Source organism: Orbicella faveolata, unplaced genomic scaffold, assembly GCF_042242905.1.
Source record: "Orbicella faveolata isolate gen_17 unplaced genomic scaffold, um_ofav_v1 contig_25, whole genome shotgun sequence".
NCBI classification, from domain to species: Eukaryota; Metazoa; Cnidaria; class Anthozoa; order Scleractinia; family Merulinidae; genus Orbicella; species Orbicella faveolata.
This window is the reverse complement of record NW_028301553.1, coordinates 2,513,221-2,530,798: the sequence shown is the minus strand read 5'-3', so window position 1 is coordinate 2,530,798 and position 17,578 is coordinate 2,513,221. Positions and strand designations below refer to the sequence as shown.

Genomic DNA, 17,578 nt, shown 5'->3' with positions numbered 1-17,578 from the left:
TTTGTATTGCTCTTAACAGTTCCGTTGCAGTTCTAACAAACAAAGTTTCTGAATTGTTGATACCGGCTTCAGTGAGTTCTTTAATTCTAATTTAGGTCGAGTGTGAAATGAATGTTACAATTCAGAAATGAATCAGGTCGGGTAAAGTAATTTTAAAATTGGTTACTAAAACATAAATCACAGCATTTACTATTGGATTCAACCGATTAATTCCACCCAATGAAAATATACACACTTAATAGATACACACTTTATTTCAATTACATTTAATGATTAATACAAATGTAAAACTGATCCGATAGTAGCATTGGGCTAATTTGGCACGATCAGTTATTATCAGATTACTTAAATGACAAAATAATACATGACAAACAACTAGAGAGACGAAGAAATAAAAAAAATATTAACATTACTTTTAAATTAGTTCTACGCTAGATAACTTAATCTGAGGATAACAACGTGAAAAGAATAACATGTAGGCATCAACCATTTCATCAACTTGAGTAGAGAACAACGAATCATATTTGTGTTTCTTTAAGGCTGCAGTGATTTGGGGAATATCAATGTAATCATGATGCTGTTTTAGGATATCAATCAGAAAGGAATAGAGTTTAGCTTTAAACTGGTTACAATACAAAACATATGATATTTTTTATACTTAAGAAAATTAATCGATTGCAACTGTTTGAGTTCTCAAGTGAAATTGATTCTGTTTCTTGTGTCAATGCTGCATTATCAGGGATATCCTTTAGCGTGATCCAATCAGGGCGATTCACCAGGGTACAATAAAAATGTTCCGAAAAAGCTGGCATCACTTTTCATGTTGTACTGCCGGAGGTACGGTATACGAACTGATATGGTGTCGTTCACGCGGAGAAGGAAAACTCCACCGTGATATCTGGTGTTATCCTTTGTGCTGTCATTAAGAGCGCTTCCAACACTCTCCATAACCCTTTCATTGTTGACGTAAGTTTGGTGTGCCATTAAATGTGTGCGGGCGTCGTTATAGTACATTTGGCTGTATATGAAGTAGTGTCCGGTTCTACCGACTATGATAAAACCTTGGTCGTATTTAATGGCGCCCATCTTGTCACGGACGATCCAGTTTGTTATCACATGACTAACTGTTAACAAAACAGATGTTCAAATCCTCGATGAGTGAAGTGTGAATACAGTGTACTCTGGAAAAGGGCCTTTTCCTGTCCCTTCCGGCAATCTCTTAGGGATAAGTCCTGAGATCACAGCCATAACCCCAGATCAATTTAGATATTTATGAAAAACACTGCTGACTACTAACTACTGGTCTACGTTTTTTTTTTTTTTCTGGTCTCAGTGACGTCCTTTCTATGTCTCTCTCAAACTCATTAATAATTCATCAAGTTTAGACAAAGAAAGTTATCACCGTGACGGTGTTTAGATATCTGATCTTAATTAGCATAGTTTTCTACAATATAATTTCTCTGTTTTCTCCTTAGTTTTCGTTTCCATTGAGAAGTTATATCAAACACTCAAGACAGTGTTTGACCACATTTCCAAACACCTCGAAGGTCGTCAAAAATACTCCGCTGCGCGTCGTTTTTTTAACTCTCTTCTCGGTGTTTGGAAATGTGGTCAAACACTTCAGATGTAATATATCAAACACGGTCTTCCGTGTTTGATATTTTACATCTTAAGTCGTGCGCACCTCTTTGGCATTGAACACGGAGCGATCCTATATAACGAGGCTGAGGTGTTAAGCCTGCCAATCACAAATCCCTACGGACGACCAATGCTCCCATTTGATTGGCTTATTCACTCAGGTCTAATTTTAGCGCGTTTCGCGTTGCCACAAAATTCTGGGGAGCGACGGGTGTAATTTTCTGTTTTATTTTACAAGTAAGCAATGCCTTTTCAACTAAATAAACGATAGCTTCAGGAGAAGAGTTAACAAAGAAAATTGACTTTTTTAATTTCAACTTCATAATTTTGTTCCTCCACTTGCGAAAGCCTATCGAATGAATTCGAGCTGTTCACTCAAATTTATAAAATGCCTTGTCTAGTTCTTTTGATGCCATGCTCCTTCGAGAATTAACGCGATTGAGAAATAGGTTTGGAAACTAAAACTCGTAAAAAAAAAAAACAGATACAAGCAGACTGCGAAGGTAATATATCATATCTACGGTAACATGGTTATTCTTCAGCCGGTTACCTAGAAGAGATTCCATAAGGTGAACATTGGCTACTGTTGTACTCTTGCTGCTAAAATTCAGTCGGCCTTTTACGAACGCAATTTTTGTTTTTATTGCACTCAGCCATGAGTCTTCCTTCTCCTGTCTAACGTCAATATTCAGGCCAAATCTCACTTTGCCATTTCTCTAGTTCTCTTGTTTCTTCGCGGTACTTTTTGTTTGCAGTTTCGTTGCTCTGAATATCATAGAACAGTTCGAGGAATAACTCAGCGTTGTTCAATTTGCATTTTGTTTGCATCATCGTAACGCTCATAAATCTGAATAATTTTAAATATCCCACCAAAATCCGTCTGTGTTCACAGGCTAACCAAATTCACCTCTTACGGGATTCGCTTTCGTTCTCGGCATGCTGATATAAATGGAAACAGATAGCTCGTTGATCGCAGGCATCAGCTTTGTTATTTTAGTTAACGGCGAAAATTTGAATGTTCCGTGAAGTGACGTATTTCTCTTCTATGTTATTCGACCGTTATTTCGGCATTCCAACAAAGTGCTTCAAAGGTGGCGTGTCCTTACCTTTTATAGGATCGCTCCGTGTTTAATCGTCGCAAGGATTAGATCTCATGAAAAGCAAAAACCGTTTAGCATGAATTCCTTGAGCTTAAAATCTTCAGGTCAGTGGAACAGAAAGGGCAGTGGATTAATTAGACGGTTTAATAATAAACTTCACCTGAGGTTACGGTTGCCTCCTGGCTAAAGATATGTTATTTTTATTTTTATCATTATCATTATCATTATCATTGTCATTGTCATTGTCATTGTCATTGTCATTGTCATTGTCATTGTCATTGTCATTGTCATTGTCATTGTCATTGTCATTGTCATTGTCATTGTCATTGTCATTGTCACTGTCACTGTCACTGTCACTGTCATTATCATTATCATTATTATTACTTTACTCACGAGGATTGCGAAGGTTTGTATCATCTCCACTCAAGTAGATGCTCTGTCTCACCTGGAGAGTATAGGTCAACAAAACGTATGAAGCACATCACGATTTGAATGGATAAAAATAAAGAAAAAAGGGAAAATGAAAGAAACACATTCAGGCTAAGTCAGCAAGGTCAAACTGCGCAGAATGTAACATGAGAATGTAACACACATTCATCAGTCTCCCGGGTTTTCAACAACAACAGCAACAAGCTTTACTACCAGATTAAAAGTTAAACTTAAATTACAGTATAATATATCAATACAAATGAAGGTAGCATTTACTCACAATAACTTAAAAGCTAATCGAGCTGAGTAAAACTAAATAATGTTTACATATCGGATGTAGGTTGGCACTAAAGCTTGAGGAATGTAAGTGTAAGGAGATTTTGTGGTATCTTGAGGTAAATTCCAAAAGTAAGGATACTGTGCCGGGATACTGTGGCGTCGCAGTTATTGACCGAAAGATAATATCAATTGCATCTATACAACCGACTCGCGCCTACACTAGGCTAGAATAGTTTCCTGGGATGTTCAAATAAGGTTTTCATCCTAGAACGAGAAGAACAACAAAATTCTTACCGATGCTGGTGACGTCGTCGTTGTTTCATCTACAAAAGAAAATAATGAGATGCCTAGTTAAAGGGAGAAAGCAAACTACAGCCGAAAAGAAATGAAGCTCCAAAATGCTCATCAGCTAACCAACGTTAGAGGCTATCGACGAAGCAGGTCAACAAACCACGTGAACGAATTCACGATCGAAGCAAGCTTGCAAAGCACCTTGAAGAAAGCAATGGTACCTACTTTTGTTAGTGGGCACATGTTCTGCGCATCACGCAAGGCATGGTTTACACGATACGCGCGCGCGAGGGTTGACATTGACGTAATTAACTACGTTACCAACTACGCGACTAAAATGAAAGCAAAATGTTCCTACTGTGAGCAAATCAAGTTTAATGAATCTGTACGAAAACTAGGAACACCAGGATAGCAATCCCTATACGACAGAGAGCTGTTGTTTAAAAAACAAATCAAAAGAAAGAGAACTCAATTTCGGATCTCCTAGTTATGGCTCGCCCTGAGCGTGTGGCATTTGGCCTCTCATTGGCATCTTCCTCCTCTGAATTGATGAATGCAAGAATGACGTCATTTGAGTCATCTTCTCCCCCAGAGTCAATGGCATCACTGTCATACTCATCATTGTCACTTTCATCTGTTTCACTGCTGTCAGCACTTGCCCTGTTGTCATTTTGTGTCAATGTCCTGGCATTTCTCAGTGTTGGTTGGCCAGCTCTGAGAGGACTCTTCTGCTGCAAGCATGAATGTCTTACAATTGCCTTTACTTTCTCACTCTGGCTGCTTTTTAAATGCGCAAAATTCCAAAAACCGCAGAAAGTCAAATGAAAGAAAGAGGAAGCGGACTGAAAACAACGTCCAACGAGTTTATGGAATCTGTGTTGGAAACCCGCTAGGAAATGATCTTCCACAATGCCTTGTGTACCCTCCTAGAACGGCCGTCCCGGAAGAGTGTATTAAAGTTGAGGATGTTGCCACGTCGTTATTTAGAAGAGATGGGCTATACATCGCACAGCTCTTGGAAGGGAATTATTTCACCACAAACCTTGAGCAGGAAGTCAGAGATTATGTTTACACCTTCATGTACCCTGAAGAGTACACTCTGACGGAAAGCATTGCTGCTTCTTGCAGCATTGGTGAAAGAGACTCCCATAGCACAAGCGGCGACGAAGAACTCGATGACAGCGAAGATGAAGATGAGTGCCAGTGAAAGTTGCATTCGAAAATAACAGTGTTAAATACTTCTTTTCAGTAGCTACAAATGCTTTTTGTGGCCAAACGTTTTTTTAAAGCAGAAGGAAAGTTTGTAATAAATTTGTATCCTGCCTTCTATGTTTATTCTATAGCAATTTTTTTGATATTCAAACGTTATGCCATTTTAAAGTTTTACTAAAATATTTCACGTGACCCCCCCTTTTTCCCTTATTTTTTTGGGATGGCCCCCCTCGAAAGCCATTTTTTTTCGCATGGCCCCCCCTCCAAATCCCACCAGCCCCCCCTACCTTATAAAAAATGAACGGTCCCTAAGGTGAAACCTTAAATGTCTGTTTAATTAATTAATTTCAATAATTAATTAACTAACTAGTCTAGAGGCAAGGAAGTAGTGAAGGTGAGGTGGGAAAGGTACCTGTGTACTCTACGTAAAACATATTCCACCTAGTTGAGTGTGAACATCGCAAAGTTATACATTTGTTTCAGGTACCCTGTGGTACTATTCTCTATAGAACAAAACCAATTTGTTCTGATTAGTTAGCGTTCTGGTCTTCTATATATTAGGTGGAGATACGTTTTATACGGGATCACACACAAATGTTGGGTGCTTTTCCTTATGCTTTTCGAATAAGCGCCTCCTTCGAATCTGGTATTATTAATAAGCGCTCCTGTTCCAATAAGCGTCCCTGTTCTCATATTATAAGACTTATTAATATTACCGCATTACAAAAACAGTGGTATTCGTCTGAGTTTCTCAACTTTTATCTCCGCGTGAGTGCATAATTCCTCTAAACTAATGAACTTTGAGGCGATTGCTCGGTTGTTTCTCGAAAAAGAAATAAGCGCCCTGTCCCGAATAAGTGTCCTCCCTTGAGATATCAAAAGTGAATAAGCGCCCCTGGTGCTAAATCGAATCATTACGGTGGGCATATCTCTTGTTTTGGGACGATCTAGAATTAACCTTTTATGATGAATTTAAAACTCAAAAATATATAAGGCAAGAACTAAAACAGAAATGTTACTAAAGGTAACCTTCAACTGCTACAGTAGAACTAAGTTCTTGAATTCCATCAAAAAATAAACAAATCATTCAATCAATAAACAAGTTAGACTGTTCACAGCCCCTCTATTTATGCACGCGAATGAAAAAGCGAGCGAAGCGCATGCGAAGTACGCGGAGGTGGGGCTTGCGAGCGAAGTGAGCAGGAAGAATAGAGAGGCTGTAGACATCTTTGGAAAAAAGTGGACTTATCAGGCTCCTCCCCCTGTTATCGCCTTTTTACTAACAGCTCCACCCTTTGACAAATTAATTAAATCGGACCAATAAAATTTGAGCGGTAAAATGGCTTGTTTAATTGATTTCAAGTGTCAGTTTGCGAACAAAAATACGCACGTGTATTTGTGTGTCGAGATGTCGTCTCAGACGACTTCTTTAACTCCGAAGAAAGCTGCTGAAAGGGGGAGAAAACCGAAATCAAATAGTCCTTCCGATTTTTGTGGGATGTGCGTTGTTTTTTCGCTATTCGCTTGGGGAATCTTGGTAAGACGTCATACATATCTGTGGAGAATATACAGTCAAGCCTGTATTAGGCGGACACCCTCGGGACCCATGCTAGTGTCAGCTTAATACAGGGTGTCCGTTGAAAGCACCTTGCCTCAGAATTCGTCTTAATATTCCTCAGTATTGAAAGACCTTGAAAGGGTCAAATAGCATTCTCGTGAACGGAAGAGAACTCGGAAATACCGTATTTCCATAAACAATGACAAGTATATGAGGTAAAGCGATTTAAGTAACAGTATCTATATTGATCGAATCATGTGAAGATTTACGAAAGCAAACAAGAACAAAAGTTCTGTAAAAATAAAACCGAATAACAAAATATTGCATTTCTGTGACAGCTCAGTTTGTTGACCGATCTACTAACACGTGGACAAAAAATCATGCATTCTTTTTGCAGTGTCCGTTTGATACAGGTTTCTAACAATAGAAATGACCATCAAAGTCAAGTTAAAGGTGTCCCCGTCGGCTTAATAGAGGTGTCCGTTGAATACAGGTATTTTTTACAGTGAATGTGGGAAAAGGAAAATGGAACTTGCACTGCTGTCCGTTTAATAGAGGGTGTCCGCTTAATATGAGGTCAGGTTTGACCGTATTCAGAAGATGTTACACGGTGTGGTACTCGTCGACTTCAAAGAGCGTGACAATTGTTTAGCGGAGAATCTTCTTTCTATAACATGTTTTGGGATTTTGCATCCAAAAAGTCCTCCGCAGTCTTCCGAAAACAAGCTTGTATTTCGCTCCCCCAATCAGCAGAAGCACGTCGTCCTTTGTTGACAAAACGATGGAAAGAATCCCAAGCTCTTCCATCTCTTCTATTTGTTCTTTCATGGTGCTTTTGAGTGACGAAACAATGAGAACAACAACATTAACAACATTCGCACCGTTTGCATTTCTTTTGCCGTTGCGTAGAGTTGATATATCAGACTTTCCTCAAAGCCGGTCGGCAAAATTGCAATAACGTCTTTCGACCGAAGAAGATGAACAGCAGCCTCTTCCTGTTCATCTTTGAGCGAAGAAACGCTAAATTTTCTTTCAACAGGCTTCTATTTTAAAAACAACCGCTCCATTACGAATCACAGTACGTGTCACGTGATGACAACTGCTGCAAGCCGCAAAACGTGCCTGAACGCAATCATGATCAGTCGTTGTCAAGGTGATGACACTTTTGTCGCCTTTCAACCAATGAGAATTTTCCGTTTCTGGAGAAACGAGGAATTCACTTTTTTCCAAAGATGTCTACAGCCCCTCTATTTATCTCCGTCCCCACCCCCTACCCAGTCAAGTATTCCGTTTTGCGCTAGCGTCCAGTTCTCTCGCGATTCTATCCGCGCGTTCATCGATGGAATTAAAATACGAGAAAACAGAGGGCTGTGAACAGTCTATAAAGTAAACAAATAAATAATTCTAAAGAGATAACTAAATAAATCAATTTTAAAGCAAGTTGGGCAATGGCGTGCTTTATAATGTCGATAATGTTGTGTTCTGTCATAATGACAATTGATGAAGAAAAAGACATCTGTTTACCTTGTATTTCTGCATCTTTAAGCAGAAACGCTCCAAAAAAGGTGCTCCTTCTGTCCATGAAAAATCGCCCAGCGAATGGTACTTTAACAGAGACAACGTCGCCTTCCTGAAGTAAGAATACCCCGCCATGATACTTGGTGTTGTACTTCCTTTCGGCACTAATAACGCTCCCTGAACTTCTCATGACCATTTCATGATTGATGTAGGTGTTGTGACCCATCTGTATGGTGGTGCCATCATAGTAATACATTTGGCTGTAAATGTAGTAATAGCCCTTTCTCGTCATCCTAATGTGCCCGGTTGATGGGCTGTACATGATGGCTCCGTTGATGAGCTTAACGTTCCAGCTGGTTATAGCACGGGAGCTCCGATGGAAAACTGCGAAGAAATCACGTGATTATTCAGTGACATTTTTGCGTTAACGCTTCTCTTGGTGGAAGAGGGGCAGAAGCGTCACGTGACGACTCAAATTAAAATAACAGCTTCGGAATTTTGTCACCTACATGAATTTATTCTGAATAAGTTGCTGTTCTGTCGAGAGGAGGTTAATCTATAGATTTAGCCAAGCCTAAAAGCGGAGCTCCTGATTACAAACTATTGTAAAGTTTCCATATAACGTGTGCTCTGACTGGCTGAAACAACTTGCTTAATCAGAGAACTGATGCACGGGATGATGATGGTTAGTTGGCTTTCAAATTTTTGCTTCGAAATTATAACAAATTTGACCCAAATTAAACGTATTGTATGACTCAAACAAACTAATGGAAACGAGCTATTTGTTCGCAGTAACTATGGCAGCGCGGAGACCATTGTTAACCGGCAACAGTAGCGTGAATTAAAAACTCTACTAAAATAACACGTTTTGCTAGATTCCGACAAAACATGCAGCCGGCGAAATAAACAAATTCTCAACCTAGCGAATGCTTCGATAAAAGACATTATATTTGTCACGAAGGCAGAAATTATAAAACAACGACAGAAAACACCAATTGAGCGATCTCTGTTTATGATGAGAAGCTTTATTTTTGTAAAAATGCTCAAACAACACTTACATGCGGTGTAGTAACGCTCGTTTGCCTACTATCGATCTCCGGTCATTACAGCCAACTGAACCTCGATGATTTCGTATCATCGTCCACCCGACGAGTGATTAGTTGAAAGCTTGCTTGATATTCTCTCCTGCACTCGGAGTAGAACTAGTGGAAGTGGTCTAGTCTTTCAAACTTTGACGTTAGTTCGGGCAATCTCGCTGCAAGCGGTTGCAAGCCGTAAATAACTGTAGCTCCTGTCAAATACAACTCAGCATTTCGCATTTTTATCCGGAAGCTTCGAGCTCCCTGTTTCGTAATTTCCATCGGAAAGTGCACGTCTTCATGACCCACTAAAAAGCAAACTTTGAAGGCGTCGTTCTTCTCTCGAAAGCCACTCTAAACTGAAAACTTACCTGAAGTCCAGTTTGTGATTGACAGCTGTCGTCTCGTTAACCAATCAAATTATTTGATCAATTCTAACAAGGATTGTGATTGGCTTATTTTAGCTTGCTTTATCAGAGAACAGATGCACACTGACGCTACTTTTACTCGTTTGGAAAATAAAGTTTGGTTTGAAAATTCAGCCGAATGCGTGGGAAAATTACGCGCCGCTACCCATGTCGACCATGAAAAAAGAGTTGCATGGTTTTCTATTTCTATACATGCATGTGGTTCCGCTCCTATAGTTATGGTACTTCGCTTGGCGGTCTTTGTAGCTATTCTAAAAACTGAATTTGTCTGTGCATTTATTTTTTCCTATCACTTGGAGAGTTCACAGAGTTAGTAAGCATTACAAGCTTCTGATATAGAAATATCTATTTTTTAAATTTCTCTGTCAGGTTTCGTTTATGGCTATTTACGGACGAAAAAATTAAAGAAATCGATGTTTTTGAGTTAGTTTTTGCCAAAAAAAAAAAACTTCTTAGTCAACGGATCTTGGCTTTGTAATGAACGGGTGAGCGAGAGAGGTACGTATTTCTAACCAATCAGATTGGGGCTACTATAAACAACCAATTAAATTGCCACTTGTGAAGGTGAATCATCTGTGTGACGATTTCATCCCGATTTTAGAATGGCTATCTTCGTTTTTCTACCAACAGAAACAGGTGTTCTTGTATTGGCCTTATTATGACATTTCCGATGCTGCGTTAACTATGGTTAAGCCCAGGACTTTGTAGATGGGTGTTAAAAGAGTTCAGAATTCGATAATCAGCCGAAGAATCATAGTCTTTGGCATACGCTAACATGTCATCAAAGCTTTGCTTTTCGTATTACATGAAATTTCGAATGAAATAAGCTGCTCGACAACTTGGTGATTTCCAGGACAGAAACGATCATTTTTTGTGTAAAATGCACTATTGGAACGGTGAGGAGCTTTCGTCCGTGATGGTATTCGCCAGTCCAAACCATCTATGTTTGCGCAATTATTTTTTGTGGCGCTTAGTGCAAAATGCACTATTGGAATGGTGAGGGACTTTCGTCCGTAATGGTATTCGCCAGTCCAAACCATTTATGTTTGCGCAATTATTTTTTGTGGCGCTTAGTGCAAAATGCACTATTGGAATGGTGAGGGACTTTCGTCCGTAATGGTATTCGCCAGTCCAAACCATTTATGTTTGCGCAAATTTTTGTAGTTTGTAAATGCAAGACATGTAAGTCTCAATTGAGTAGCGCCGCTCACAGAGTAATAATGTCTTCTCGTTGAAACGTTTCTTGGAATCAATACTGAGATACTCATTTGAAGTAGTTTTCTCTGTCAAAAACAAAGAAATTACCGACGGCTAGTTATGAATGAGAACACTGCTGAGCTTTGAAATTTGTTTTTTGTTACAGGTAAATGTAACAAGATATTTTTTCTTTCGTTTTGAAACAGATTCCTTGCGCGTTCCTTACGTCTCTCATAAAGCGACAATTTTTTTCTGTAACTGACTTTTTGTCTCCAAAAGGCTCTCAGGCATTGGGAAAGGTAATGTGACAAGAAAACTTCCCAAACTCTGCAGATTTCATGGCATCTTATATAGCATTCTTTCAAGTCTCAAGTTAGGTAAAGCTATTTACCTTCCATAATGTCGTCTCGTTTACATGGGTTTTGAAATCGATAATACTTTGAAGTGGTTCTGTGGAATATCAAAACCGAATAAACCTACGATCATTGCTGGCAACAGAATAAGACCATGCTGTGTAATGAGATTTTATAGTTAAATTGGTTCTTGCTGTAAAATGAGTCAGAAAAATATTCCAGCTGTCTTACTGGGAACAGTTCCATGTAGTTCTAAACCAAACAAAGCCACTCATCGATTATTAAAATCAAACCTTGATAAAAGTAGGCTTGGTATCACATTTCCTATGGTGAAACAAACTCTAATTTTTTTTCATAACTGTTTATCATAGCTATTAAGAGTCCACTGAGTGCTGCTACCTCCAGGGGCTTTTAATTCACAAAAAATAACTCTTGCACGCCTTGCGTGCCTGTCTTTAATTTTCTGCTACGAAGTTCTGATTCCTTTCGGTTTTGACTATATCTGCTTCTAGCCCTAAGAAGTGGATGGGGGAAGACGACAACGCCCGCGCTTATTTCAAACTTATTTCACTTAAACAGTTACGGCCAAATTTACTGACTTTTGCAAAAATTTACTCCGAAATGTTTTATTGCGTCATTTTGTGGTTACTCGTGTGATTTGACTTTTCCACAATCTGTCTATTTCGATTGTTTTTTTCTCTCAAATTTGGGTAAGACTAAAACTGCCTCTGTCGGTGGTTATTTTAAATTCTTTTAACTTCGACTTTTTACGTACAATTTTTTGTTGCGATATGACTTTGGGTTGCTCTGCATATACCACACAAAGTTCCGATTGGTGAAACTCCACTCTCTATATCCACTAACTTCAACCCTACACTGGGGTTTTAACACGTTATGCCGGCATTATTCTGAGCATAGTAGTGAGGCATTATGCCGGAATAATAGTGACAAAATCTAGCTGATGGTTGGGGACCTTAAGCAGGCTAAGAGAAATATGGGCAGCAGTCACTCACCCAGCACATGCCAACAGATTTTGCCAATAGACCTTTTTCGACTGGGCGGTTTGTTACCCCATTTCAGACCATGTGATGATACTCTTGAGAAGTCTTCCTTTCAAATTTTCAAATAGTCGTGTGTATATGAATAAGTAATTTTCAGATGGATAAAAGAAAAATTTTGCAAAGAATGTATTAGCTCATAATCGCTTTTGCCACCTAGAAATTCTGCAGTTTTTGAAAACTAATTTCTCGTCGAATAGTACACCCAAAGAGCTAAACATGTCACCAATTACTAATATTCATGAGCCCGTAAATGCTTGTGGTCAATTCGTGTCCAGCGTGATGCCTTCTCTGCGCAGTCGTATGTTAATGAGGAAAAACTATACACGCCCTCGATCATATCGAACACAAGTGACGCAGCGGGGGGGGGGGGGGGGGGGGGGGGAAAGGGGGGAATGCCAGGTGAAAAATCAAAAGAACAGAAAAGCACTGCAAGAGAGAGCTGATTGTTATAGGACCTCCGATAAAAAAATCCAAATGGCCACATTACTTTTTTGTCCATTGCCAACCAGGTGGATACTCTCACGGCTCTGAAAGATCAAAATTTAAAGCAGTTTAAATGTAGACAGTGGAGGACCTTCAAGAGGATATGAATGTTGATCAGTAAGTGTATTACTTACCAAAGATCCAGGAAGGCCACGTGGTCCTATTGAAAAATGAGAGATTCAGCGAATTACTTACCTGTATTGTTCACGCTTCATAAATTTTATGTTGCCATAAAATTAATAATCAGAAATAAAGTGGATAACTTGGGGACAGGGCATCAACTGTTTGTTCGCGTGTGGCTACGAGCTGGACTCAAATGAGCCCATAGAGACCCTCTACTATTCCTAGATCAAAACGTTAGCTAAATCCTCTTCACATAGGAACGACGAAAACGCAAAGAAGTAGCCGTCTTTTTGCTAAGAGCCCGGGCACGCTGCTAAGCTACTCACTATCTACAACAGAATAAACAGTGAGTAACGCAGCCAATAACAAAAAGGCAATCGTGACAGAACGTTAGTAGATTTATACCAAAAATAGATATACATTGCATATAATCCATCATATAGTTTCACTCGCGCGATTGGTCTTAACGTGTCACGTGACTGAATACGCTCTCGGAAAACTCTTCGCTTCTTGGAACAGATAATGTTCACGGACAAATATCCGAACAGATTTTCGCACCAAATGAAGGTTATTGCTTATAAATTTCACCTGGCGGTCCCATCACTCCCGGCGGACCACTGTCGCCGCGGCGTCCCATGATCCCCTCCGGTCCAGGAGGTCCCATAGGTCCAATAGGTCCTAAATCACATTGATTAAATATTTTGAAAATCAAACCAAAAGTTATTGATGAAAGGTTTTGTAACCTGATATTATAAGTTGTAGACCTGGAATTTGGATTTAAGTCGGCCGGGAAATCGGAAATTAACTATGAAGTAAGTTTAAGAACTGAACTAAACCCTTGAACGTCCAAGTAATGCAAACGTAGCGTCCATCGTTTCTAATCATTTTTTTCTGAAATGTCATGGGTTTTTTCACATGATGTGACTTCTAGCGCTAACTGTCACATCAGTTTCTCTTTCTCCTACTTAAGTTGAATAAATATAATAGATGATTGATATAATATGTAAACAACCTCGCCGAGAACTAGGTTTGTGTGGTTTTCATTCGCGCGTTATTTGTGTTTTACCCAAATATACAGAGCTTTGTATGGAGACGCCATGTTGGTGAACATGGCGTCTGTAAAGTAACGTACCGAAACATATGTCGTTCAGTTTTGCTATTGAAACGAAAAGTTATTGCTCTACAGTTACGGGCATATTGAAATTAATACTTCTTCTAGTACAAGAACTGTTGTTGTTGTTGTTGTTGTTGTTGTTGTTGTTGCTGTTGTTGTTGTTGTTGTTGTTGTTGTTGTTGTTAAACTTCTAGTTAGCAAAAACGTAAGTGATTACTCATCTTTTGACCTGCGCGACAGCCTTCTCTGGCCGCCATTTAATGTCAGGGGCACCCAACGACCGTTTTCTCTCTAATGCTGTTAGATGCTGTTTTAGGCTATCTGGAGTACTTTTAAAGCTTTGTAGGTTAATTTTAGGTTGCACTAAAAAAATTTTATCTGTTCGGATATTCTAGGGGAACTTGAGTATTCTCGAATTTATTAGGGCTTTTTTGTCCGTTTCCCGAAAACCTTAGGTCTTATCGCCTTTCCGAAAATGATAGCTGGCCTTTTTTCGGTACCCAAAACGACATTTTCAACAGTCCGAAAACAACAGACATTAAATTTCTCATATCACGAAAGTTCGAGGTGCCAATTCTCTCAAGAAAATCAGAGGGGATTAAAGGCCTTCCGAACAGATAATTTACCGAAACGATCCGTTGGGTGCCCCTGTAATGTCACGGGAAGCCAAAGCTTAGAAATTCAAACGTGCTGTATTACAAAACGAAGGACCCCGTCGAGCTAAAACATTGTAAAACGTCAAGTTCTTAGAGGGTCTTCTACCTGATGGGACTAGAACCTCAGAAGGATAGGTAATTTTGTATTTTGAAAATTGACTACTTAACATAAAAACCATCAATAGCTGAGACTTTACGATACCTACGGGCCATTTGCATGATGACTTTATTTATCTACAACTACCAGAATCCTTCACTTTTCCATGTTAATTAAGGTACTTGTTACTCTGATTGTTTTTGAAACCCCACTGGGGCTTCAAAATGTAAATATTAAAAAGTAAAAACGAAAGGAATTCTGGTTGTTGTAGTCAAGTGACGCCTGCTATTTTCTAGTATTCTGTCCACTTCATGTCTTTAGCTTTCACTTACCTGGATTGCCAGATGGGCCAACATGACCGGGTTTTCCAGGCTTCCCCTTCTGACCTGGTCTCCCTGGGGCTCCTTGAAGTCAAAGATGAGGAAAACGGAAACAAAATTACTAAATGACTCTGGTCACGGTGGGAGAAGTCACGTAATCTCATCACGATTAAGCGCCTGCGTGGGAAGCTACAGTAGATTTTTGTTGACAATTGTTATGAGAAGCCCGACATAGTCAATCGAACCAATCGAACTGTATTTCAATCGAACTCAACCGAACTCAATCGAACTAAATCGAGCTCAATCTAATATATTGAGTTTGTTTCGGTTCGATTTGTTCGATTGGGTTTGATTGGTTCGGAAATCGAATTCACACAAAATTCGGTGTTCGATTTAGTTCGATTGCCGAACTCAATCGAACTCAATCGAACTCAATCGAACTCAATCCACGGATTTAGTTCGATTGGGTTCGATTGAGTTCGAGGAAGCAAGGTGGTTAAAGCATATTCAGAGCGACGAGAAAGTCCATTCTTATTTATCTGACAAAGGAATCGCCTGGAGTTACAGTTTGAGTCGAGCACCATGGTGGGGTGGCCAGTTCGAGGGGCCGAGTGGTCTTTTCAAGCGAGCGTTCAATAAGACCATTGGAGGCGGTCTGCTCTCCCGGACCGAGCTCTCTGAAGTTTTTCACGAAGTCGAAACTCAGCTGACCCGTCGCCCGCTGTCTTACGTTGAAGATGATGTCCAGCTACCGCTCCTCACTCCGGCCTCCTTCTTGTTTCAGAGATCGATTCGCCTCCCCGAACAAGAGCCATGGAGAGAGGAGAACGTAGATCTTCGCAGACGAGCAAAATACCTGAAGTCCTGTAAAGATGCATTCTGGAAACGCTGGTCTAGAGAGTATTTATCCGCACTCGGAGAATGCCATAACTGTAAAGAACACGGCAAGCCGAGTACTCTGAAAGTAGGTGATGTGGTCATTGTGCGTGGAGATGAAAGAAATCGTGGGAATTGGTCGCTATGCGTGTTAGTAGATCTGTTCGAGGGTCATGACGGAGTCGTGCGAGCAGCGAGACTTCGCGCAGGGAAGTCTTTCCTTGAAAGGCCTGTGCAACACCTTTTCCCATTAGAGCTAGCGTGCGACAACGCGTTACAGTTACAGGATACCTCAGGTCTAAACCCTGAGCCACGACCCTCCCGTTCAAGACGAGTCGCCGCAGTTGCTGCAGGTTTGAAGATTCAAGACGCTTTCCAGGAGGAGGAGATGTAGAACCTGAACTGTTGAACTCGGTAGTCATTCGATCGTTTGATGAGCACGAACTTATAAATTCGTTAAGTAGAAATTTCAAAGCACCTAGTACGGTTGTGCAGAACTATTAATAATCAATTAAGCCTCTCGATTACCACTGCTTTGTGAATTTGTGATTCAAGCGACATGAGTTTCCGTTTACATAGTCTATGCTTTCTTGTAGAAACTGGAGTGTGTCGGAAACTGCACAAGCATTCGTCTTTTTGGTTAGGGTGATCGGGTGATCGTTGATTGATTATTATAATGAGGATTGTTATCTCAAGGTTTGCCAGACAACAGTAACTTGCCAGACAGCAATAGCTTTTCTCGGATTGTGAGAAGTGTGGATGCCTTTCTTGTATTTCCCACATTCGATTGACTATGCCGGGAAGAAGTAAGCCCAGGAGACAGACGTTCCAGTGAACGAGATGCAGATCCACTCTTAGGGACTGACTATTTGTTAATTGACATCGTGAAAACTCTCTCTTAAAATAGGGAATTGTTACTATACAAAAAATTAGGACCACTGACCAACGCAAGTGCATGAAGTTTGAGCGCTTCTCCTTATACGCACTTCCTCTGACCCCTGTAACATACACAAAGCTCACTTTAAAAAAGAAACAATTCTTTAGACTGTGGCAATACCGAACTCTTGTCACTAAATCACAGCCGCGTGCAAACCGGAAAAGAAACCTCTTACCTGGATATCTCGAGCATTGTAACCGAGTTGTAAGGTCTGAATGAGTTTTTCATGTTCACGGATTTGGGTTTTCAGCCAGCAGAGTTCTTTGTGAGTGTAAACAGCAAACACAAGACCCGCGCAGGCTAACAACATACAAACAAGTAAAACAGGTAGAAGTTGACCTCCGCTTTGCTTTTCTTTCTTTTCCATGGCGGTCGTAATGGAACAAAAACAAAAACAAGCAAGATAGCACACTGCGTGTGGGTAAATTCCCTGAAATCTTGGACGAACTAAGCTGGCGCTAAGCCAGATATGATAGCAATAGCGTGACAGTGTTTTTATATAGTGATGAGACATGCATATCCCTCAACATCATCGACAACACCTCTTGTCAGCCAGGAAAACTAAAACCATCGCGTGAAGATTGTGCTCTAGTTTTTGAGCACGCGAGACTCTTTCACGCGGTAAAACAAAAGCTTTCTCTTCATGTTGGACGGGAATATGATCCTAAACCCGACGGGAATATATACAGTCGAACGTCTCCACAACGGCCACCTCATGGACAAAAGAGAGTGACCGTTATGGGGAGGTAGAGGTGTAATATGTCATCTGTTTTTTTCGGGGGAGGGGGAGTGGGGCAAAATGTTTATTCTTAAAGAATGGTTTTTCCAG

General features: G+C 40.1%; 2 protein-coding genes across 2 annotated transcripts; one reads left to right on the top strand and one right to left on the bottom strand.

Annotated features, from left to right (window-relative positions):
* Nucleotides 1-235: 235 nt before the first annotated feature.
* LOC110042211 (uncharacterized) lies at nt 236-17,430 on the bottom strand. The gene is made up of 10 exons (XM_020747556.2): nt 16,925-17,430; nt 16,756-16,810; nt 14,949-15,020; nt 13,338-13,427; nt 12,761-12,786; nt 12,631-12,670; nt 8,032-8,409; nt 3,741-3,769; nt 3,132-3,183; nt 236-1,124 (listed from the first exon to the last, which is right to left on the bottom strand). The coding sequence occupies exons 1-10, from the start codon at nt 17,261-17,263 to the stop codon at nt 763-765; spliced, it is 1,443 nt and encodes a 480-aa protein (XP_020603215.2). The 5' UTR covers nt 17,264-17,430; the 3' UTR covers nt 236-762.
* Nucleotides 15,062-16,761, top strand: LOC149108556 (uncharacterized). The gene is made up of 2 exons (XM_089293685.1): nt 15,062-15,076; nt 15,334-16,761. Exons 1-2 carry the CDS (start codon nt 15,062-15,064, stop codon nt 16,204-16,206), a joined length of 888 nt encoding a protein of 295 aa, XP_089149811.1. The 3' UTR covers nt 16,207-16,761.
* Nucleotides 17,431-17,578: the final 148 nt, after the last annotated feature.